This window comes from Accipiter gentilis, chromosome 9 (assembly GCF_929443795.1).
Source record: "Accipiter gentilis chromosome 9, bAccGen1.1, whole genome shotgun sequence".
Lineage (NCBI taxonomy): Eukaryota > Metazoa > Chordata > Aves > Accipitriformes > Accipitridae > Astur > Astur gentilis.
The window spans coordinates 36,250,401-36,273,914 of record NC_064888.1 but is presented as its reverse complement, the minus strand read 5'-3'; the positions used below and the strand labels follow the sequence as shown (position 1 = coordinate 36,273,914).

The 23,514-nt window shown below is 39.3% G+C and overlaps 1 protein-coding gene across 4 annotated transcripts in view; it reads left to right on the top strand.

Annotated features, from left to right (window-relative positions):
• Nucleotides 1-23,514, top strand: part of SHTN1 (shootin 1) — a 67,173-nt gene that overhangs the window by 26,550 nt on the left and 17,109 nt on the right. For all 4 annotated transcript variants that reach the window (XM_049810933.1, XM_049810932.1, XM_049810935.1 and 1 more), the window contains 7 exons: nucleotides 1,159-1,256; nucleotides 2,208-2,289; nucleotides 4,070-4,164; nucleotides 15,813-15,959; nucleotides 17,290-17,443; nucleotides 19,621-19,726; nucleotides 21,462-21,544. In XM_049810933.1, coding sequence (XP_049666890.1) covers nucleotides 1,159-1,256; nucleotides 2,208-2,289; nucleotides 4,070-4,164; nucleotides 15,813-15,959; nucleotides 17,290-17,443; nucleotides 19,621-19,726; nucleotides 21,462-21,544 — 765 coding nt within the window. The remainder of the gene's footprint in view (nucleotides 1-1,158; nucleotides 1,257-2,207; nucleotides 2,290-4,069; nucleotides 4,165-15,812; nucleotides 15,960-17,289; nucleotides 17,444-19,620; nucleotides 19,727-21,461; nucleotides 21,545-23,514) is intronic.

Sequence of the window (23,514 nt, the reverse complement as noted above, 5' to 3'; positions counted from 1 at the left end):
ATTTATTGTAAGACCTCACTTAGTCCAGTTACCATAAATGTCAGTGAGACTTTTTTTTCCATTAATTTCACTGGAAAGCACAAATCCATAAAACAGATGATTTGGTTCAAGAATCTTCTGGGAAAGTGAGTCTTTTTGTTTACTTGAGAATGTATGTGCCTTTAATTTGGAGGAAAATAAAACTGAGGCTCCTGAATGGGAGGGAGGGGCTGGGGTAGAATCAACATTGCCAAGAGGTGAGACCAAACAGAATGACATCCAGCATGTCATCATCATCTGCAATTGATTAGCAACAATTTTCTCAACTTGTGGCTGGTATTCAATGAACAGCAGTGCTATGAAATACTGGAAGCAGGTGGGGAATGAGAGCACTTACTGAAAGCTAATATATATCAATAAATTTGTATTTTTGTGGTGTTTTTATGTTACCCTAAACCTTGATACATTATGTATGCAAACTGATCTCATGTTAACAAGTGATTATAATCAAATGTTTTATTCCATTGTGAATTTAATTTATTTCATATTTTGATAATTAAGGAACAAAAATTCTGAGGGGAAAATTACAAGTATTAGCTCTTCCATCAGTAAAGGTTATATTCTGACTCTGTTCACATAATGTTACAAAGACTATAAATTGGCAGCTGTTCAGGACAATTTCTTCAGTGAAAACCTCCCAAGTATTAACTGCCTGTTGTTTTGTTTATTTCCCTTGTGACAAGAACTCATGATCCAAAAAGAATTGAAGTGCATTAATTTGTTTTAAAGGACACCTATTAAAAATTGCTTTCTGCTACCTCTGTACCAGAGTCTCTGTGATGTGACAGTCTCCTGAGTAGGACTGAGGACACTGTGGTGGCAGGATTGGCCCCATTATAGCAGGAAATGAATCATTCAGAATGCAAATAAAGACGGTAGTACTGAGCAAGGCAGCTTACCTCAATAGAGTAAATCTGAAACGGTGGCCTAGTTATAGATCTGTTACTTGACACTTACGCAAAGTTCCTAAATTATTGAGGATGTACCTTGAATACAACTGGTGCTTTGTATGCAGGCAAGGTGCTTCATACTCCATTGTAATTGGATTGCTATGACATTTCCTTTGTTGTTTTCTTCCAAGAATAAAATATATTTTTCATTTCCTTCCTCAAACTGTAGACCTGCGAGATCAAATCATATCTGTTCATGAGGAAAAGAAGACCTTAGCCATTGAACTGGAAAACCTGAGGTGCAAACTTGTAGAAGTAATTGAAGAAGTATGTATTGTACCATGGAAGGCGAGACCATGTTAGCGTGTAGTCGGTACTTTTTTGTATCTAATTTTGCAAAAAATGCTCAGTTGTGAAGTTAATTGAATACTATCTAATCTCAGCCTTCCCATATGATGGACCACTTAGGGCATATGCCTAGAAGGGGCCTTCTATGTCAGAGTCTGGTCTGTTGCTGGCACATGACTTTTCATGATCTGTTCTAATGCCCATATTATAACTCTTATCTCCCCTGCCTGACAGCCCCTCACCCATCACAGCCTGAGGGGATTTTTGGATTTCCTTAAACCTGTAGATGTGCAAGAAACACTTTTGGAGAATGTCCAGTTTAATCACTGGTGCTACTTCATTGAGCGTATCCTTGAGTTTAGCCATTGGCAGTGCCCTGTCATGGTAATTAGACCAGCAAATTGGCTTTTTGAGCCAGCAGAGTTTCATTCCTGCTTGAAAACTGGATAAGCCATGTACTGATGCAAATCAGGACTTAGTGGCTCTTCCTGTCTATGCAACACTTGCATTCAGAAAGACACAGCTCACCGCTCTTGGACAATAAACAGAGCCCAGGAAAAAAAACCAAACCAGCAGCCTGACTGTATCAAACCGCAAATAGTCAAGGGCAAGCTAGGAACTTTTCAACAAGGTGCTATGGCGCCTCATCCTGAAAGGTTCCAAAAACGTTATATTTGCAGCTGTGACTGGTACGTGCCATGCGACTGGGCCATGGCAGGATTAGTTCGTAACCCTTTTATGACATCTGTTATGAGGTCTGTAAGTTGGGGTAAAAATGCTTTCCATCCCACTGGAAGCCCTAACATCAAGCCAAACCTAAGAAACAGAATTACGGAAAGCAAAATATTGCTTGCATTATGTATGTGCTATATGCTTTATGCCACTAACTGAAATACTCTTATTTTTTATTTGTTCTTTGTACTTTTCTAGGTGAATAAAGTGAAAGAAGAAAAGGCTGTTTTGACAACAGAAGTTAATAAGCAGCAAAAACTGTTGGAGAAATGTAACAGAGGTGTGTGGTCTAAGCAGCTTCAGAGCTTTTACCTTGTAGTACAGAGTAGGTTAAAGAACAGTGACTGTGGTCCAGATCTGACAGTAGGCCTTATTGCTGCAGGCACTGCATAAACACATGGTTTATTCTAGACTATCTGTATTCCAGGAAAATGTGACAGGGTAAACAGCAAGTTACATGTGAGAACAGGAAAGCTTTTTGCTCTGTGGCACAAGCAGCAAACTAGGCAGGAAGGCAGTCCTTCACAGAGATGGAGTTTGAGCCTTAATCTCCTGTTCTCCTAAACTGTTACATCAGCTTTCCTTTCAGTTGGGACATAGCTAATAATTTTGAGTATCTAAAGACCTGGGAGCAACTTGTTGTATGTTCAGAGGGCGATGAGGAAAAGGAAAGTGTGCTGCATTTTAGTGAAGTGGAGGACAACGGGTCTGGGCAAGATACAGTAGGGCGTATCCTGTAAGCTTCTACCAAATGTTCATCTCTTACCTCTTTCATGTGTCTGCATTGTGTAAGCCTATGACAGGCAGTACTTGAAGACTCTTAAAACACCAAACTTCAGATAGGTTGATTAGACAGATCGGCCTGAAGAAGCTTTTGATGGGATAGTGTGGCAGATGAAAAGTTTCTGAAATGTTTTCTTTTTTCTAAGCATGATCAAAAGAATAGTCCCTTGTTTCACGTTTGCCTGTTTTCTAGGAATTGGGAGTTATACAGGCTAGGTCCTAATGCACTGGCAACATAAACCAAGATTTTTTTGTATGCTTGAAATGAGCTACCAAAGTATCTATTCAATACCTACTGTATTCCGTGTCTATGCGGCACTGTCTTGGAGTTGTGTAATCAATACATTTCAGTCAGAGTTGGTGAATTTATCTTAAATCTTACTAAGTATGTGGGTTGTCTGTTGGGTTTTTTTGCATAGTTTGGTTTGGGTTTTTTTTAAAGTTAACATCATTTTGAGAGTCAGGTGGGCTGGGGTGTGTATCCCGCTGTCTAAAATACCACTTACTGTATGTAGCTTTAGAAACTGTTACACTCATCTCCAAAAAAGCAAGGAACTTGTGTACAACTGTTAGAAATCCAATGTCATCACCCTGCAAACTAGTCTTCAGCCAGTAAGAGCTAAAGCTTACCAAGATAATGTAAGTGGTCGGTGAGACATGTTAAGAATAAATGATGCTTGAGTACTAACAAATGATCCTTGCTGCCCTGGACTGAGGCCTGTTTAGAACGGTTTGGGGGAGCGTGCCCCATGGTTAGCTTTAGCCACCCGTATGAGCCTCACTTTTGTAAGCACAGTTTAAATACAGGCAAATTGCACTGCTTGCTTCTTGAGACTCCTTTAAATCTCTATTGTAAGGGGACACATCAAGCCTCACTCCAACGAGGTAGGCAACGAGGTGCCTCCAAAATAACATAATAATCTTTGGTAGATTCAGCAAGGCTCTTTTGAGTCTTTGGTTGCTTCCACCCAAAGATGCAAAATATTATCTGTGCTACGTGATGGCTGTTACTGGAGATCTTGAGTCTGCATGGGAGGACTATTGCTCTATTCAGAAGGTCAGTAATTGTGCATATATATGGTGAGGTTTAGAGCAAACAGGACAAATATTGCAAAGCAGACTGTATACAGAAATGTAAAACTAGGTTACACCTTCATTTAAGGATTCATGGTACTAGGGAGTAACAGCTTATCTGGGTAAATCAAGCAGTAAGTACTTTCTTCTTATTTTGATTAATTCCAATTTTACTTCTGATCTTGTTTTATTCTTATAAACAGTGTCTGTGCTGGCAGTAGAGGAATATGAAGAGCTTCACGTAAACTTTGAACTGGAAAAGAACCTGCGGAAGAAAGCAGAGTCGTTTGCACAAGAGGTGAGTAGTCAAGAAAAAAAGATCTTGTAAAATGAAGACATTGTAACTGGGCAAAAACCTGCCAGCTTAGATGACTTGATTTCAATTCCCAGCTCTCGTACAAAAGATGGCTTTGAATGTCCACGTACTACTTAGCTAACATCTGTACTTCATCCGTAAAATGGGTTTACTGTTTCAACAGCATTTATAAAGCACTTCAGAATTATCCATGCAGTCTTACCTCTTTCCCCTTTTAAAGTGAGGCTTTAAATTGATAATGGGCTTAGTCAGCCACAACATTTCAACGTGGTATATGTAGGGGTTGGATCTGGGAAGGATTAGCTGCCTTTCTAGTGATATAATTTGAAGCACTGTGTTTTTCCTGAAAAATATGTGAATTCACAAAAAAAGCGTTGCAAAATACAGTATTAATTGAGTTTGTGCAAGTTTGGCTGCTATTTAACATATGCTTTTTTGAATAACCTGTTGCAGGGAGCATTCCAGCTGAAAAAAATTGTTTCCGTGTTTTAGAAAAGGTATAAATGCCAAAAGAGGAAAATGAGTTACTGGGCAGTATTATAGAATGGCTGGTGGTTGGTCTGATGGCTTGTGACTGGCAATGTTTGCCTTAGAAAATGCTGACAAACTCTTTCATTTTCTTGATAGACTGAAGCCCTATAAAATCATGAGTTTGTTTTTTGGGGGGGGTTCTTTTTGTTGGTTGTTTTTTTTTTTCTCATGTGCTTTTTCTATTTGCAGTCTGGATTTTGAGAGCTCTGCACTTGAGTTATATTTTCGAGCTTTTCTATCCCAAGCTATGCATCAATATTTTCTTTAATAAATGCTGGCCTTCCTAAGTAATAATTTTTCAGGGAGCTCAGGTTTTAAAGAAAGCCATTATGTATCAAAATTACATGAGTCATCAGTACTGAAATATTGTAAATAAGGGAAACATCTAACATCTGATATGAAGTAGATTTTAGATTTTGAAACCATGGCTGCCAGGAAGCAGGTATTTAGCCTTCAGGAAGTCAGCTTTGTTTAGAGAGCTCTTTTGCTTTTTGTCTTTGCTGCTGCTGTTTTTCTCTCAAAAAAAATTAAAAAATGTATTTGATAGTTCCGCTACAGCTAACTGCATTCAGTCAGTGAATGTAAGGCATGCATGCATTTTGAACCCGTACAGAAAACAGTGAATAGACTTACTGTGTTCTGTTAATCTTCTGGTTTTTGCTGGGTATTTTGAGTGTTTCGGATATGAACAGAATCACGTAGCAAGATTTTAAACAAACACATTTTGGGGGATTTGAGATGAAATGTAAGTAAACTTGGAAATCTGGAAGATAGAGTGAGGAAGTCAACCCTGATGTTGCCTGTAGTCACACTCTCGTGCCTGAGAGCTCTCACTCTCTCTGTGCTGTGTACAAACATTGGAGAACTTCAGGGCACCTGGGCCAAGGGTACTGGTTCTCTTTCTCCTTATTCCACCTTTTGCCACTCTTCCCATTTCTTTCCTTTGCAAGGTCACTCCGTTGACCCTTTGGGAAACCCACTGAAGGAGCCAACTTAGCAGAAATCTGATAATTTCTAGGTACAGATCAATTTCTCTTTCTGTTAATAGGAAAATTTGCATTTGGGTAACAGGGTCGGGTGCTCACCCTAGAGGAGAAAGGTATTTGCAAATTCACGTGTATTAAGCTTTGGCAGATTCTCTTTCATTCATATAGGTATATGGTATAACCTAGCTTTAGGAAAACTACTGCTTATCAATTCCACTACTGAAGCGTCAATCATTCAATGAGTCAACTTGTAATTGAAGTAAATTTAAATTTATGTAACTGGTATGTATACATATACCTGCAGTCTCCTGCCTATTGTCAGTATTTCTGCCGCATGTTGAAAATGTAACAGGCAAAGCTAAAGCAGCTGACGCATTTTCCCCTCAAGGGAATAAGAAATGATAGAAATGAAAATTATTTACTAATTATTAAAATGCCCTGTTAACTCCCAAATTTTAAGGACTTTTCAGGATGCTCTTAGAGTCAAGAGATGTGGGAGAGAAATCACTCAAGAGGATTGATTTCAGAAATCAAAGAGACTGTACATGCAGCCTCCTCCAAGCCCCACTTTTACAGAGCTTTGTGGGATGAAGCCCAAATTCCTCTGCTGAGCAGAACTGGATACCTCCCTTTGCCATGGCTTCAGTGCCATTGGGCCATTCACATTTTGATCAAAGGCTCACTGTGGTTTTTCAGAAATAAAAATGAGATCTGCAAATTCCATTCAAATTTTTAAAGATACAGGCATTTATTAGTGACCAAAAGTTGTTAAACAAAATATTGCCTATATTTATTAAATATTGATTTGGATTTTTTTTCAATATTGTTACCAGTCTGTGTTATAAAATATTACCTTACTGCAACTATTTTTAAGTTTTAGGAAACCTGGATTTGTTCATTACCCGTGCTTTTATGATAACTATTTTTAATAATGCTTTTTTTAAAAAAAAAAAAAACCAAACACTCCTGAGGTTGTGCAGGCATTATTGTTTTATTAACGGTGTTTGTTGACTGTAATATCTGCAGAACTGTTATTTTCAGAAAACAAATTTCTAAGAATGTTCACTTAGCATGCATTATTACAGTATCTATCTTGCATCTCCTGCTGTTGCTTTGCTTTATCATCTGAAGTAAAGAACAATTATGTGCTTCTGTTCATTAACTGACAACAGATGATTGTATGCAAAGGTCTTGCACCTCTCAGAAATGAGTAATATATAAAGGCATAGTTAGGCTGGTTTTCAGATCATAAAAGAGTATAATCTGATACTCTGGGACCAGAATGTTGCTTCGGTTTAGATTCATAACCGTAACATTTAGACACCTATACTTTTTGAAAGATGGTATTTAAAGTACTTTTTATATTTGACTGATAGGCAAGCTGTTAAGTACAATGCCAAAGAAATACTGATTATTTGTAAACAAGTACTTCTTGGTTTTTGTCATTACTTCGTTGTTGTCTTTTCTGAAAATATGGGCACCTGTTGTTACAGATTGACAGTGTAGCTCTTCAGTTGAGGCTCTTCATTCCATGAAGTTCTCCAGTCCAAAATGGAGCCATTACAACAGTGAGCTTCAGGCCTGTGTTAGTCTTCCTTTTGTGTTCCTACCTCTTTTCCTTTTGTATCATGCTATTCAGAAAGATTTTTTTGAAAGTTTTTTAAAATACAACAGCATGTGACAACAAAGGCATTGCTCAATTCTGTTTGGGGAACAAGTAGCTTTTCGAATTACTTTAAAGTTCTATTATCATTGGCCTGGTTTCACACTTGATGGTGTCCTTTTGGTGACCTGAGACATTAGAGAGACAGGCTCTGGCCCACAACTGCATCCACAACAGCAAAGCTTTATGCTCGGGTGAAGTTGCATGAGCGTCCTCTCGCATGGATCATGCCGCAAGGTCGCAGCTGTGTTTTGAGAGCTGAGGTTTCGATGATGTGCTTACAGGAGCTGTTTGGATTATGCTAAAGATGTGTAGGAATTTTCTGCTTGCTTTCATCAGCCACATGTTTTCTCTGTCTCTTTAAAATGTTTCTTGAAAAAACAAAAATCCTGATGGATTTTTGCTTGGATTTTGCAGAAGCCGCAATAGTTGGTTGTGATAAGCTGTGCAATGTTGGGAGAAGGAATAGCTTTGAGTAAAGGGCAACACCGCACCTTCAGTACTTTGTGCTCGACTTGTTTGGAGCACTTATAGAGAGGAAATGGGCTCCAAGTAGCGCAGGTGTCACCGCAGCGCCATGGCATAGACTTTAGAATGGCACATCTTAGTGTTTCGTATTACTGTTTGTGACATCTCAAACAGCTTAGATGTGTCTTTTAGCTCACTGAAATATGGGCTTACTGCCTGTGGAGGGGCTTGCTTGGTGGTGGGCATGTTGCCTTTCTAAGGGGCTGAGGTATCTGAAGCTTGCCTTCACGGGGGGAGTTGGCCCATGTGTTCACATTAACCCTTTTCTCCATAGCGTGGCTTCATCTTTTAGCTTTGCCCTCCTGGGGCTGCATCGCGGTTGCAATGGGACGAGACCGGATCAGCGGCTGGTGCGGGCTGCTTTTTGAAGGGATGCCCTTGGTGTCCTGCCCTTCTGGCAAGTGAGGAGGATTTGCCACAGAACGTGAGCAATTGGGAGTGCAGGTGTGATATATGGATAATGGGCGGGTGAGCGTGTGTGCAGAAGCGAACGCAGATGGGGGGGAGAGGAAAGACAAGGAGCAAGAGAGGGAGGGAGCAAGCACATATAGGAGTGAGCAAACACTTGAAAATCAGAGCTTTTGATTTAAAAAAAAAATAATCCAATACAGCTTTAATTATAGTCATGCTGCTGGCACCACCATAATATATATTTAATTAATCAAAAACGATCCAACTTCAAACATTAGAATTCGTGCTCTTTAGAGGTTCTAAAGAAACTGAGTAAATATTGTCAGCGGTGGTGTGGAGAGGGGGAAGGAAAAAGAAAGAGGGTTTGAAGTGAGTCACAATCCATTGTGAAAGGTACAGGAATCTGCATAAAATAAATAGAGTGTATAAGGGGTGGGGGCATGGAAAAATCTGTACCTACCTGAATAAAACAGGGTTGTTAACAGAGGAATCTTGGCAAGCTTTACCAGAATTCTAGTGTCATGTTTTAAGAGACACTTTAAGATCTCTCAGCTCTTTGTGGAGCAGTTTATAAGAAAACAAAGGAAGGCAGAGAGTATCGTGAAGGCCATCGCAATAATATAGAGGCTAGCCCTGAAAAGCACTCTTACACAAAGATGAGCAAAATACAATACATACAGCCAAAGCAAGCCAAAAGGGGAGGGACACAGTGAGAGAAGTGAATTGAAAGTCTTAGCAATGTAAAAATCCCAGGAGTTTAACAAAATAATCTGGCATAAATGGTTTATTAAGCATACATCCTGCCTTGCAACAATATTTTGTAAAGTGAACAGTTTATTACTGTCGTGTGCGCTGGCATGGAGACAACCCCTGCACCTAAAGTTACTCTGGAAACCTCCCGGAGAAGAGGCAGCGTGCTCTCAAAGTTAGTACTGAGCTATTGTTTTCCCTCCTCTGTAGCCTGGATAAATAGAAATGAAGTGTCAAACTGCTGAGCAGGTTTGCTGGGGTTCCTCTCACTTTTGAGGCTAGCATAGGCTTTTTCTCAAAACACACAACTGGAAAAAAACCCAGAAGGGTTTCCCAAGTGTTTATGGTTATCTGTAGAATAGTTTGTGGTTTGAGAGTTTGAAAGGCTGCATTCAAAGGAACTGTGATCCAGATGGATTATAAAAATCTGTGATATCTGTAATGTGCATTGTTCACCTTTTCCTTGACTTTCCCTCTAATTCTCAATACTTACAGATTCATTAAAACAGCATACAATACCTATGTCTGTGTTTCTAAGTAACTATTACACAACATCATCTTTGCATGTAATTTGTTTACCTCAAAATGCCTGCATCCTGTGCCTGGGCCAGCGCACAGCTGATGTTACTTAATCTGGGACTGAATCTTCCCTTATTGAAAGATAAAAGGTGTCTAACATTTTATAAGACTTAAGAAAAATTATTGTCATTCTTAACAGATGTGTGCGCTACTCATGAGGTTGTGTGCGATGGATTTGGTTATCTCGATGACATGAGCTCCCAAAGAACTCTTCCTCAGATGCATTTGTGACCTTTTGGGTTAATTTCTGAGGACTTCTGCATAAACATGCTACATCTGTGAGTGGATACTGCAAAACCAGCACTCATGGAGCAACACTGTGCTTGCAAGTACCATGCTCTGTGCATTACCAAGGATAGTTCAACAGCAACTGGTATCTGCAGATAATTAATTTGCAGTCCAGCTGACTGAACTGGACATAATAATTAAAGAGACATGATAAGCGGTTAGTACATGAATTCTCCTGAGCTTGAATGTTACCACTTTTGAAGCATGATGTAACACTAATATGTTTCATCAAGCTTTTTCCCAAGAACAGGCTTCTGAAACAGTAACAAAGGTATGCTCTGGGAAACTATCCCTTTGGTCTCTCTTTTTTTCCTTTCTCTTTTTTGTTCAGGCAATTAATCTATTGGGGAAAAAAAGTAAAGAGGTTTCCTCCTTTTTCATGTGGTATATGATCTATTTCTGAATATATTAGATGGTGTCTTAATGCTGTAAGGCTGTGAGTGATAGAGAATGTATCACTATATTACTACCAAAAAAAGAGTTAACTGCAGGAAATGAAGAAATAAGTAAAAATAGAGATATTATTTTTTTCCCTTTATTCTGGGCCTTGGGCAGTTATGCCTCATAAGTGAAGAATGAGTGCCATAGTTTGAAAAACCCTTTTGTACAGGACAGGCTGGTAAAATAAATAATACTGTGTTTTTAAGGAAGGCACAATGCTGATGGGGATTCAGTTTTCTCACACTCAAAATACATGGTCCAAGCACCTCTGTGGTGAGAAGCAAATGATGGACAAGAAGTAGGGTTAACTCATCTACTCCAGTTCCCCTATTCTGAGTAAACTAGACCTCTTCTTTTGAGCCACAAAACTTCTGAATGCTGCATCTTGTAGCTCTTGAGAAATAGTCCCTTTAGAAGTTGTCTGGCAGTTAGCAAAATAACTAAAGCAACTATTGTATCTTTATTAGTCTAAAATTGATGCAGGTCTTAACAAAAACTATTAACCATAAAATACTATGAATGACCTAGAGAGAGAGGAGTGAGTGTTGGCTGTCCATTACTATGCATATGTCCTTTTTCATGATCATGTTGCTAAGTTTTCTGTGGCAGTTTGAAAATCCAGCTAGGGTTAGTCTTTGAGTCTTTGGCTTCTCTGAAGGAGGAACTCTATGAAGGTCATAGCATATTGTCAGAAATGCATCGCTCTGGGTTTCCATACTTCACTTCGGGGTTGTTTTTTTTTTTTTCTTTGTTAGAGTCTTGTCCTATGCCCTCCATACCCTTGATATTAGCCGTTTGGGTAGTCTTCTCTTTCTATCTAACATCACATGACAGTTACTTTCCATAGAAGCAGTTCCCAGGTGGGGAACAATATAAGCACCAGATAAAAAAGTTTCAGATCAAGAGTAATGCCACATGCACTTAGAATTCAGGTTGTGCTGAAGTAAGTTTTCTGGATTGTGTCCTAACTGCAGAACCCATTTATTTGTTGTAGCTTTTTTTCCTGAGTAGCGCTTCAGACACCTATGAACCCACTAAACTGCAAGGGATTTGTAACTCATACAAGACTGATACCACTGCTTGTTGTGCAGCTTTGAGCCTGAGTGTAGAGAGAGCATTTCTAGTTCAATGTCCAAACTATGCGTGTGTTTCTTAATGTGTTTTAATAAGATACATCTGTTTCTCAACTCTTATATAAAAAAAACCCCCACTAGCCATTGTTTCCTGCTGTAATATTTATATGCAGTGAAGCTCAGAAGCCCAGGTGTACAGTAATAATACAGTACAGTTAAGTTAATATAAATAAATAAATAAAATATAGTACAGTACAGTTAAACAGTTACAAGTTAGAGTTTATATATATAACTTTCCTGATTAGCATTGAACTAAAATCCACACCTGGATTTATATTTTAAACTGAGTACCTCCTGAATTTGAAGCCACTTAGTGCCCTTTCAAGCCATAATCGGACAAGAACACTCTGTCCCCCCCATCGCATAAAATCCTTCAAACAGCCTGTTCTTTTGGGGAGATAAAAGTACCTTGACCCTACCTCTGTTGAGACTTATTTCAGGTCTGAACACAAGACTATAATGCCTCAGGGTACACATAATGCAATAGATATCAGCTCCTGAAAACTATGACAAATATAAATGAGTGAGTTACCACTCCATAACGATGACTTACTGATTTCTCACTAGGATGTGGAGGGGATGGACCAGTGCTGCCAAGGATTGAAATCAGGACCAACTGCTCAGTTGACTGATTGTCTCTTTTCTGTTTGAGACTTCTGAAGTTTGACTCTGCCTTGCTACATACTGTTTCTTATTCTATTCATAGTGGGTAGCATTTGCCACTGATTTTTATTTTACTTTATGCAGCCAATGATTACCTCATTATAAGAGTGCTACTGTGTTGAGACATTCTTCCCCCTTCAAGCTGTAGCTAAGACAAAAAAGTTATTCCACAGAGTGAGTACCCAAATGATGTGTAGATGGAAATGTAGCAACATATGGACATTAAAGCATTTCCTTTGGCCTCATTTTGCTCCTGGGAGAGAAGTTAGTTGGAAAGCATCCAGTTATACCCTGAACGCTACTCGAACGACGATCGAAGTTCCCAGGGACTTGACACTAACAGAGTTGCTTTCTAAGTTTTTTAATGAGGAAGAATTCCTTTTTCAGCTCTGGTGTAAACAAAAAACAGCTGCAGTGAATGCTCTGTAGGGTAATGGTTAGAGCAGGGGTCTGAGCAATGAGGTGTGGCCCCATTAAGGTCAAGGGAAAAACTTCTGTTAGTTTCAGGATTTCGCCCCCTTCTTTTTCCCTGTCCCCAGTTCTTGTGCAAACTCTGCTGATGAAAAGTGGCCAAGTCCCAGATTTCCTGCACTTTGGAGCTTCTGTTTGTAAACTCAAGAGGAAAATAGATGTAGCTGGTTTGCACAACACTTGGAGATTTTCTAAATGAAAATGGTATATGTAAGCAAACTATTGTCCTTTGTGATCTGCCTTTAGTTTCAGTCATGGTTTCAGTAGATTCCTACAGCATTGCCTTATGTTTCTAGCATTGATTGGGATACTCTGCAGATAATTGTCTAGCAGGTGGCAAAGTCGGAACTAATCCATCAATTGGTTAAATTCCACCTAGTCCAAATAATCCTGTTAGTAGCTGTTTTGCCCTTTCAGCAGTCACTTTAATTAATATTCAGGGTTGTGCAGGCAGCCAGGTTTCTGCCCTGCTGAAGCAGGAATTGTTTTTTAAATTTTAAATTAGAATTAATTTTGAAGGGTCTTTTTTGTCCTGTGTCAAACACACAGAGTAACCTCTCAAAAACTTGCAATCAGTTTATCACCAGCTTGCTTTCTGCTTTATCTACCACTACCGTGTCTTGTCTAGTTTTGTCCCTTCCATTTGTAATATGCTAGTACTTCAAGGACATGTGTGAGTAACTTCTGAAACTTCTGAGACTCCCCATGAGAAATTGATTCCCATGTGTCTAATTACAGCATTGTTATAAGCAACAAGATTTTTTTGTGGTGCAGAAGACACTTTCACGTATATTGTAGGCAGGAACATATTTGCAATATCATGAAAGCAATTTATAAAGCTTATTGAAAATGCAGGGCTTCATGTGGAAACTTCTGAATGAAAAGGTTTTCACCCAAGTCTTCAAAAAGATTTTTTTTCATTTTGTTGCAGAAGAGCGTGAAACAAAGTGAATATGAATTTTCTACGTTTGGTGAAGTATCTGCTCAAGTTGAAGTATTCATGTTGCTCTACTTGATTTCTTCTTGTTTTGGCAGCTTTCTGCTCACTCAGGGTGGAATAATTCGGTTCTGTTGGTTTTAGTGGCAAAAACTCAGGAAGCAAAAATCTGGAATTATCACCTCAAACTATTTTTCAGATTCCAAAAAAATGAAACCCAAGTTCTCACTTTGCTTTGAAGGTTCACAGTAGGTAAATTGCGATGTTTGCCAAAGGTGGCTTCGAGGGAGATGATGTTTCTGTCAGGGTTAAATAACTTTTGACTGACTCAACAGGAAAGCAGGAGGCTTTAAGACAGTATTGAGTTCTTTAGCAGTGATTTAGAGGCCTTTCTAAAGTATGATGTTTCAAAGATGCTGTTTCTTTTAAGAAGATAAAATGTTAAACAAGTAGATGATTTGCAGTACAAAGGCAAATCTTTATGGGTTGGGGTGGGTAGCTTTGATTCTGAACTTCTCTTGCCTTTGAATTGTTTTTGCCACAGCCCTACTAGTGTAAGGTAACACAAGCATAATTGGTTTGACTGGCAAAATTTTGGGACAGGGAGCTGATGTCCGGCATGCGTTTGCACCACGCCATAGTGGCCTGTGTATTGTCATAAATTTGGTTTTGTTTGTTTTGTAACAAAGTATAGTACTAGAGCCTGAATTCATCGTTTCCTCTTCTTCGAATACTTCCAGTCCTTTATTGCCTACCCCCATGTCACAGCTTTACCCAATGAAGTGTTCATTGTAGGTTTTATTAGCTTAAGGCCGCATCAATTGACTCTTCTTGGCACGCAGGGTCAAGCAGGCTCCGTTGTGAGTTAAAAGTTCAGCACAGTCAGCAGGCTTCTAGGTCTGTATGTACAGCTAGAGAGTTGCTTGCTCGAAGACTCAGTTGAAGTGTCCATGAAAAGCACTGGGTGGAATGCTTGCCATGAAACTGCAATGGCTGATATTTCTTTAAAATCCAATTGTATTAAAAAAAAAAAAAAATTAAAAAAATAACATAGCATTGCAGTAGCACCAGACAGGAAGAAACCATATGTTGTATCTGTAATTTTGGTTTGTGAATAAATAGTGTGGGAACCTGAAAAGATCTCATGGAACTTTTGTATTTCTAATACTTTATTCTTAAAATATCTTTTTGCTTTTACTGTTCTATACAACGGTGTTTTTACAGTCTGAGGGAGTGTCTGCATTCTCAGGCTGTTCTCCTGCCATAAGTGGCATGCTTTGCTGACCTGTGCATACTCATCTGAAACCTCAGCGTGACCCAGTCCCTGTTTCTGCTGTAAGAATAGGCACAGCTGAGTTTGTCAAGAGTGGAAGCCCCTGTTGCCTGGGGGGCAACACTCTACCTGAAAGAGATGTCAAGATGCAGAATAAATTCACTAGGAATTTTTTTTGGCAGGAAGCAATCTTTTTTTTTCTGCATTCTTAAACAGTCTGGAAGGAACATATCTCTCATGGAAACTGCATGTGCTGACATCCTCTGCACTTCTTGGGTGAAGCCTAGAGAAATGTGTGATATTTTTATCAGTGTCAAGTCTCTAGAATTTTTGATTAATTTTTTTTATCCTCTAATGTATCCCTTCCCCACATCAAAAATATAACTGGGGAAGAGGAAAGAACGCAAGGATCAGAACTAAAAGGCTGAAATTGCCCTGAAATGCCTTTTCCTGGGCAAGTGCATACACTGATTACACAAACATGAACTGAAATTCATTTCCCGAAGACTCCATCATTCACATATCCAGGTAATCTTCAAATAAGTGGGCTTTAAGCTAAGGTTTGCAGATGTGTTTGAAGAGGTAGCCTGTGAATTCATAGGCATTTTTTCCTCCACCTAGAGTTCTTTGAATCTCTCCAGAGCTCCCAGAATAGAGATCAGATTGTTCCCATTTACAGGAAACAAAATACAGAGATACATTCAAATTCTGAATGCTGCTAACATGTGGGTAATTGAGGTGTAGCAGTGGGTGATTCTCTTGGCAAAGGCCTGGTTCTTTTCAGTCTGAGCTTAGGTCTTGTAATTTTTACTCTCAAACTTCCTTTCCCTTTCATTCTCACCTTCTTCCTCACTATCCCTACCATGTTAACATGATGTTAATTTCTTCATTTTATTTCCAAGTGCTATTTTTTCCAGGATAGCATTAGACTGTGCTTAAGTATTGTTTTTGTTGTGGGTGGGTTTTGTTTTGGCAGATGTTTATTGAACAAAACAAGATGAAAAGGCAAAGTCAGTTGCTTCTGCAAAATTCTGCTCCTGATCAACAGCTTTTGAAGGCTTTGGATGACAATGCTAAGCTAACCCACACATTAGAAGAAGAGAGGCTTCAACACCAACAAAAGGTACAACAGGATTACTTTTCATCTCATGGAGAAGTCTGAAAGCCTCGTGATTTTAAGGAGTATCATCTATTTGTTATGTTCAGAATCATTTGATAACTTGTCCCCCATAAGAGTTCGCAATCTAAAAACTAAACTTCAGAGAAGATTGTGATTTCCTTCTTCTGGGTCACTGGTAAGACATGAGTACAAAACCTGAAGGTTTTTCAGCCTGAAGCCTCTGGTTTAGGTAAGTATTTTATTCCGGATGCCAGTAAAGTGCAATTACAAGCATTAAGTCAAGTTCCATTAAGTGAAGAAGAGATGACAGGAGAATATTTTGGACATTGAGTACTGTAAAGGGTATTTTTGGGGGATAAGCTAAGAAGACCAGGAGGTGAGAGGTAGGCAGTTCACATTAGTAGCCTGGTCACTTGTTAAAGAAATGCATGGGGAAGAGCCAGACACACTGGAGCAGGGAAATGTTAGGTGAATGCTGCAAAGCGGTGTGATAGGATCTAAAGTGCTAGGATCTAAACAAATACATTCCTTGAAACTGGACTAGGTCAATCTCTAACTGGGAGAAAATACCATTGCTTCACTTGAAAGCTTGAAAATGAGTTTTCCCTTAGCTGTGAGGCCTCTTCTTAAAACTCTGGTAATAGAGTAATGCTAGGAATAAGTAGGCAGTTCCTATATTTTCATGAATGCAGCCAAACTAAGACTATATGTAATCTCACATGCTTCTGAATGAGTATTTTGGAAGAATAATTGCTGGTTCATAGAAAACCTCTGCATCTTTGGCTCCTTGAAGTCTAGAGCAAAATATATATATTTAGGGAGTTGGGAAGTGATTGCCACTCTGCACCTCAATGCTGCCTCTAAATTTGATCTTCCATAACTCACCCACTGGCATCTGCATGAGTTGAGACAAGGGGGTTTAAATAACCAACCTGTCAGTGGAAGCAGTCAGTAAGAGAACAGGAATGTTAATGTTCTTGTGCTTCAGATGAAGAAACATTCTGAAATTAAATTCTAATTATGTGATGATAACTCTATAAAAAGAAAAAAAGGGAACATCTTATAGCTTAAGTACTTTGGAGCTAAAGATGTATTCTAAAGAAGAGATAAAACAAGTTAGGATCATAACAGAAAATTCTGACATCTCTCAGAAAAATCTGTCTGGCTCTCATTCAAAAATTGTCCCCTTTCTGGCGAAAAAATTGTCCTGTTTTTTTCTCCTATAGTATAACATCATGGTTTGGGGAATAACTGTGCCTAATGGGTTATTTGTCAAAAGAAAGGACAGAAAATACGTTTTATTGTAATGAATGCTGTTGTTTGCCAACTGCAGATCAAAGAATTGGAAGAGCAGCTAGAGAATCAAGCACTGCATAAGGAGATTAGTCGTCTTAAACAGCAACTAGAACTTTTGGAGGAAGATAAAAAAGAACTAGAGCTCAAGTGTCAGAACTCAGAAGAAAAAGCTAGAGACCTAAAGCATTCAGGTAAAATCATGTAATAACTTTCATTTTAGAGTGGTGCGCGTCTAATCGAATTATACATGTTATGTTTGAGACCCCAGAAGCAACAGCTTTTGTGTAGCTGAGATCCAGACCTGTGCTTCACAAGACAAAGTACAGCCACAGAACTGTTGTGTCCAGAATGTGTGTGAGAGAATAACCTCGTAAAACTTCCATAAGGTATAAAAGTAATGTTGTTAGATTGCCCTGAGATGGATCAACACATGTGAATGGGTTTTCATGTGAAAGACACAATCCTTCGTATTCAGTCAAAATATATTCTTACCGAGTTTTAAAAATAAGTAAAATGGGATAACTCTGCTCTTCTTTTTTTTTTTTTTTTTTTTTTTTTTTTTGCGAAGATGCACAGTGATTTATCAGACTGTGGAGACTACATTGTATGAAATGTACAAAATCATCCCATAATTATCAAGCTACCTAACCATTTAATAGTCTTGCAATAGAAGACACCAGTGAAAATAAAGACATGATTTAGCCCTTCATATTGACATGTGAGAAAACAATTTCTGCTGATGTGAGAGGGTCTGGGGGAGTGTTTTGTTGGGTTTTTTTTAAACAGATATTTAGAAGGGTAAGTACTGCCTTCAGAGCCCTACAAAAGGAGTTAGCCAAACAAATCCGGTGAGCTTTTATGGCTTGTATCCATAAGAATTACACAGCTAAATCTCTTACTTGTAGTCAAATATTTTGTTCCACGTCAAGTGACTGAAAGAAACAGTCTTGCCAGCTACTGTGTATGTTTGTCTCGATTTAAACTAATGCCCAAAGAATTTGGGCAGAAAAGATTCACAGAGTATTTAGGAGGGATTTTGTTGCAGTGCAGGTGTTCATACAGTTATTGCTGTCAGGATGGTGCCTGGCTTGTCTGCATCCTATCTATTGAATGAGGAAATTTCTGACCTAATGCTCTTTATTTAAAATTGCCTTTAAAAAGGGCCACTGGTGTGTATGGCCTCGCTATAGAGAATGTTGGTTAAGTATTTGCATGTGCCTTTGCTTTCAGTCCTTGTTCAGCTCAAGGCCTAAGCAGGTGCTAGTTTTAAGTATGATACCTGGTCAGAGAAGCATCTGAACCCCCCTCAGAGGAGGCCAAAGTCCCTGTCCTTAGTTAAGACTCCACATAGAGCCATGCTTTTCCAAAACATGTCCTTAAGAGCAGGATTATCTTTAAGCCTGTTAGCAGTCTTGCTTGGAACTGCTTTGTGTTAGAGTTTCCCATTACCTAGCCTTAAAAATATGCCTAGGCAGCACATGAGTTCTCTTCAGCTGCCTTGGAAAAAAATCTAACCTTCACAGCAGATTCTTTCCTTCCAGGCTTATTTGTCCTTCATAAGGAATTTATCAGCATAAAGATTGTACCTGGAATTTAAACTCACTCAGTTGATTTTTTTTTTTTCTTTTTAAATTTAAAAATAAATGTTAAAGATTGTAATTTTAATTTGAATCCATCATTACGAGAACAAAGAACCAGATCCACTTTGGAAATCATATTCTGTACTTCTGCCATAATTTGCACTGTGTTCAGAACAATTGCTAAGAATTTTTGTAACCTAAAGACATTTAAGACTTTTTTTTCCTCTGTTTCTACCCTTCCCCAGTTAATTGCCTTTGACAACATTTCAGGTGCAGGAAAGTAATTTCAACATTTTAGATCTGACACAAAAACAGGAGAGAAAGAATCCATTCTGCCCACTGCTTGGTTTTGACCATTTTTATGGGGAAAACCCACACCATCAGCAAGACAGAGATAAGTCTGGAAGCTGAAATTGTTCTATTTGTTTCATCTTTTGTTAGTTCATTCTCAAACGCAACCTCAAATAGACCATTACAGGAATGCGATAAACTTTTCCGTACTCTATCATTTTATATGAAGAATCCTGTAGGAGGGAGAGTGTCATTTTAGTTTCAAAAGTAACTTAGGTTGGAGATAAACTGGTTTAATGAGAATCCTGTGCATCTAGGACATTGTTCTTGCTAGAAAATGTTGCCAAAAATAGGACTTCCTAGCAGCTGTGTGTTTTAGTCTTGTTTGGTTTTTAGTTAATTAGTAGCTGGTTTTGCTTAAACCATCAGAGTTGGTTTTCAGAGCAGATGTGAGAAACCAAGAACTCGCTCTAGTTTGTTTTATTGCTCTTGTGCAGTTGATGAACTTCAAAAACGAATACAGCAGTCTGAAAATCCTGCACCACCTCCTCCACCGCCGCCCCCTCCTCCTCTTCCTCCTCCCCCTCCTCCTAACCCTATACGGTAAGTGCTTAAATCAAAGGTCACAGAATTAATGCTTTGCTGAAGCAGAATACATTACATGAGCTTGCATCTAAGCAGGAAGAGTGTCTTCAAATTAAAAAAAGGCTTTCTCCATCTGTCTTGGGCTCTTTACCAGCAGGACGCGCTCTGTGCCCCACCTGCCAACAGACTAACACCCTGACCAATTTTGAACAGTGTCTGCCTTGCCAAGCCTAACAAATTGTCTAGATTGTGACTTTGGAGGAGGAGGGATACCTGTCTCCTCTAAATTTAGGAGATTATTTTTTTCTATTCACCTGATAGCTGTAATTACAGACTTGTGAAATGCTTGCCTGAATCTACTGCTAAGAAAACCCCTTTGAACTAAAGGATATGTTGGATTACAGTGTGTCCCTTCCTGTCGGATACTGGTGATGAAAATGCAGACTCCAGTGAGTTCCCACAATTGCTTTCATAAGTTAAAAAGAAAAAAAAAAAAAACCCACCAGAAAATTACCACCCCATCATCAAGCAGTTTTGAGCGAAATTATCAAAATTAAGCCTGATTTTTGCAAAGAACTGTGAAAGAGGCTGACCAATATATTATGTATCAGGCATTAGATCCAAATTAATTAACTGAGCCCTAAAGTGTGCTTAGTAAATTTTAGGAACGCAGCTAATCTTCATGTTGTTTGCTTGGTTTTAAAAATAAATGGACTTTGATGACACTTTCTAGCCTTCTGTAATAGATACTACATACAGGAGTCTTGTTAACTGCTGTGTTAAATATGTGAATAGAGATGATTAGTAGGGAGAATTCATCCCTTTGTGCATCTTGCTTTGTTTTTAGAGATCTATACTAAACATGTTCTGAAAAACTACGTTTGGTCTTTTGCTCCTTTTACGTCCGTTAACTTATTTGGCTTGCTCACTTCTTTCTCACTAATGTATAGCATGAATTAACTGTGTGTGGGTGTTGTGGGGTTTTTTTTGTTTGGTTTGTTTAAGTTTGTGCCCTTTACTATTTGGGATAGATAACACTGTTCCTTTTAAGCCCTGAAGTAGCTAAACCAGAGTATTTCCTTCATGCACTGTGATGTTTATGTGCATAGAGGTTGTTTCGGAGCCTAGGCACTGGATGGTGCTCTTTTCTGGAGCAGAGTTTTGACCCTTTATGTCAGGTGGGTCGCTCTACTCTGTAAGGACCAATCTTCAGTAGGGAGTGATAGGCCCCGCTGACACATCATATGTGCATAGGAGCTTGTACTTGGGCTTTAAGATGAACCATTTCCTTGTCTGGACTTAGTTTTGACTATAGTGAAGGGATAATTATTTGACACTGTAAGAAGATTACAAACTTGGAGTTGGTGAGGAGATACTGATCACCATATTTAAGTGTCCTCTGGAGAATAATACTTCAATATCCACAGCTCTTCTTTCCTTTTATTATGCCAGAGCAGCTTCAATTTGTCATGTGTCACAATGAGACACTGTCTTTTAATATTCAAATCTGGAGTGTTTTGATTTGTGCCTAATGTCTGTTAAAAAGAAATAAATTTCTCTGGTGCACTTTAATGGGAGGCATTGTGGGGGTAATTCAGTACATACATCTGCATTCAAGAACTGTTAAATGAGTCTCTTGTAAGTAGCTGTATAATCAGGTATAAGCAAGCTGTTTGTGTGTCATGTTCAAGTTCATTCTAACAGTGTGTAATACAGGACAGAATGACAATCTGCAGTTTCATTTTCCTCAAAGGTCTCTCATGTCAATGATTCGCAAGAGATCTCACTCCAACACCAATGTGAGCAAGAAGGAGAAACCTCCTCAGCAGGAGTCAGGTATGGCTCATCCTTTCTCAAGTCTTGCGGATTATTCACTAGGTACTGCAGGTAAAGCTAGTGAAAATGAACTGTGGGTACAGATAGTGATGCAAATGCTTATAATTGTCAACATTAACTGTTGCTATCCATGTCCCAGCATATTCATCTACCTTGCCGTCCAGAAATGTGATTCCGGCTCAGGTATATGTACTCTGAGATAGGAAGTGGTATCTTTGGTACTGTAGCTTTGGTACTCCTATGAGGAGCAGCTAAGGACTTCGGGTTTGTCTAGTTTGGAGAAAAGGAGGCTGAGGGGCAACCTCATTGCTCTCTACAGCTTCCTGAGGAGGGGAAGTGGAGTGGGAGGTGCTGACCTCTTCTCCCTGGTATCCAGCAACAGGACCCGTGGGAATGGTTCAAAGCTGCATCAGGGGAGGTTTAGACTGGACATTAGGAAGCGTTTCTTTACTGAGAGGTTGGTCAGACACTGGAACAGGCTTCCTAGAGAGGTGGTCGATGCCCCAAGCCTGTCAGTGTTTAAAAAGCATTTGGACAATGCCCATAACATGCTTTAGCTTTTGGTCAGCCCTGAAGTGGTCAGGCAGTTGGACTAGATGATTGTTGTAGGTCCTTTCCAACAGAAATACTCTATTCTATTCTGCTCTACTGCAAGCTTCCTTGAGATCCCAAGCAAATTTGTGTAGCCCTCGTGGCCATCTATGCCTCTACAACTGAGCTGATGATCAGCATCCAATTTACTTTTTCCAGTGGATTTTGGTATGAACAGTCTTTGAGGCTGCAGATCAAAAACCTTTAGGGAAGACCTAGCACTTGCTGTAACTGAAGAAAAGTTCTAATCTTCCTATTTCTGGCTCTAATGCTTATCGGAGATGTCACTGAGCTGATTTCATTCACTGATGTGGCAGAAAAAGTAATCTTTCTTTTTTTCCCTTGGGAAGAGGGTGGTCATGTTTCTTAGAGGCTCACAGAAGGACCTGACAAGATAAGTACTTAGCTGGGTATGGTGATGTGCTGGATGAGAGGGATGGGAAGAAGGATGGTTCAATTTAGGCCCCATGCTGTTACACGGACTCCGAGCAGCTTGTTGAGTTCCACCCTGGCAGTTTGGTACTGCCTGTAGTAGTTGCACTATAGCAGGGTTGAGAGGCTCAGCCTGTGCCTCTGAACTGGAGACACTACAGCATGTAGCTGCAGCTACAGTGTGTGCAGGGCTTTGCACTTCCACAGCTTATCTGGAAGAGGCAAAAGAACAAACCCAACAAGCATTAAGCGGAGAGCAGATTATATACAGCATAATACAGGGAAGCTTCCAATTTCCAAATGGCTTCTTGGTTCTGATTTCCTCTGTCCAGAGGCTCTCTGCAGAGCTAGTTTGTTAAATGCTTCAGTTTTCATCCCTCAATTCATATTTTGTGAAATTACCACTTGGAGTTGACTGTAATGCTAATCCTTTAACAATACTGAAAACCTAAAACAAAACAGAATCTTGCACTAAGGTGACTCTGCATGCAAAGTAACAGCTGAAATTGCATTTTATCATTGTTAATGGAAGCTGGAAGCTTAGTAGGTTGAGAACAGGATTTAAGTACAGATCATGAGTGCCTGAGGAGTCAGAGCTAGTTAGACAAGCATTGCCAGTTAAATAACCAAGGTTTTTCTCACCATTTCTATCTTCCTTCTGAAACAGCAGGAGTTTGTTTGTAGTGAATTGCTTAACCTATTTGCTGCCACTTAAACAAAGAAGGGGGCTGCAGAAGGGAACCTGACTGAAATTCTAGGTATAGGATATAACAGTTAAAGGAAAAAAACGCTGTTAGCAGACTGTAATGGTATGTAAGCATGGCTGGCTTGTTGGATGGGACCAACAGGCAGAAAGTGGGGGAGGGAAGTATTACCCCTCCCATTTTTCAGGTGAGGAACTGAGGAATGGGGTGACTTGGGCAGGTCCCTGGGGGGATCTTTGGGAC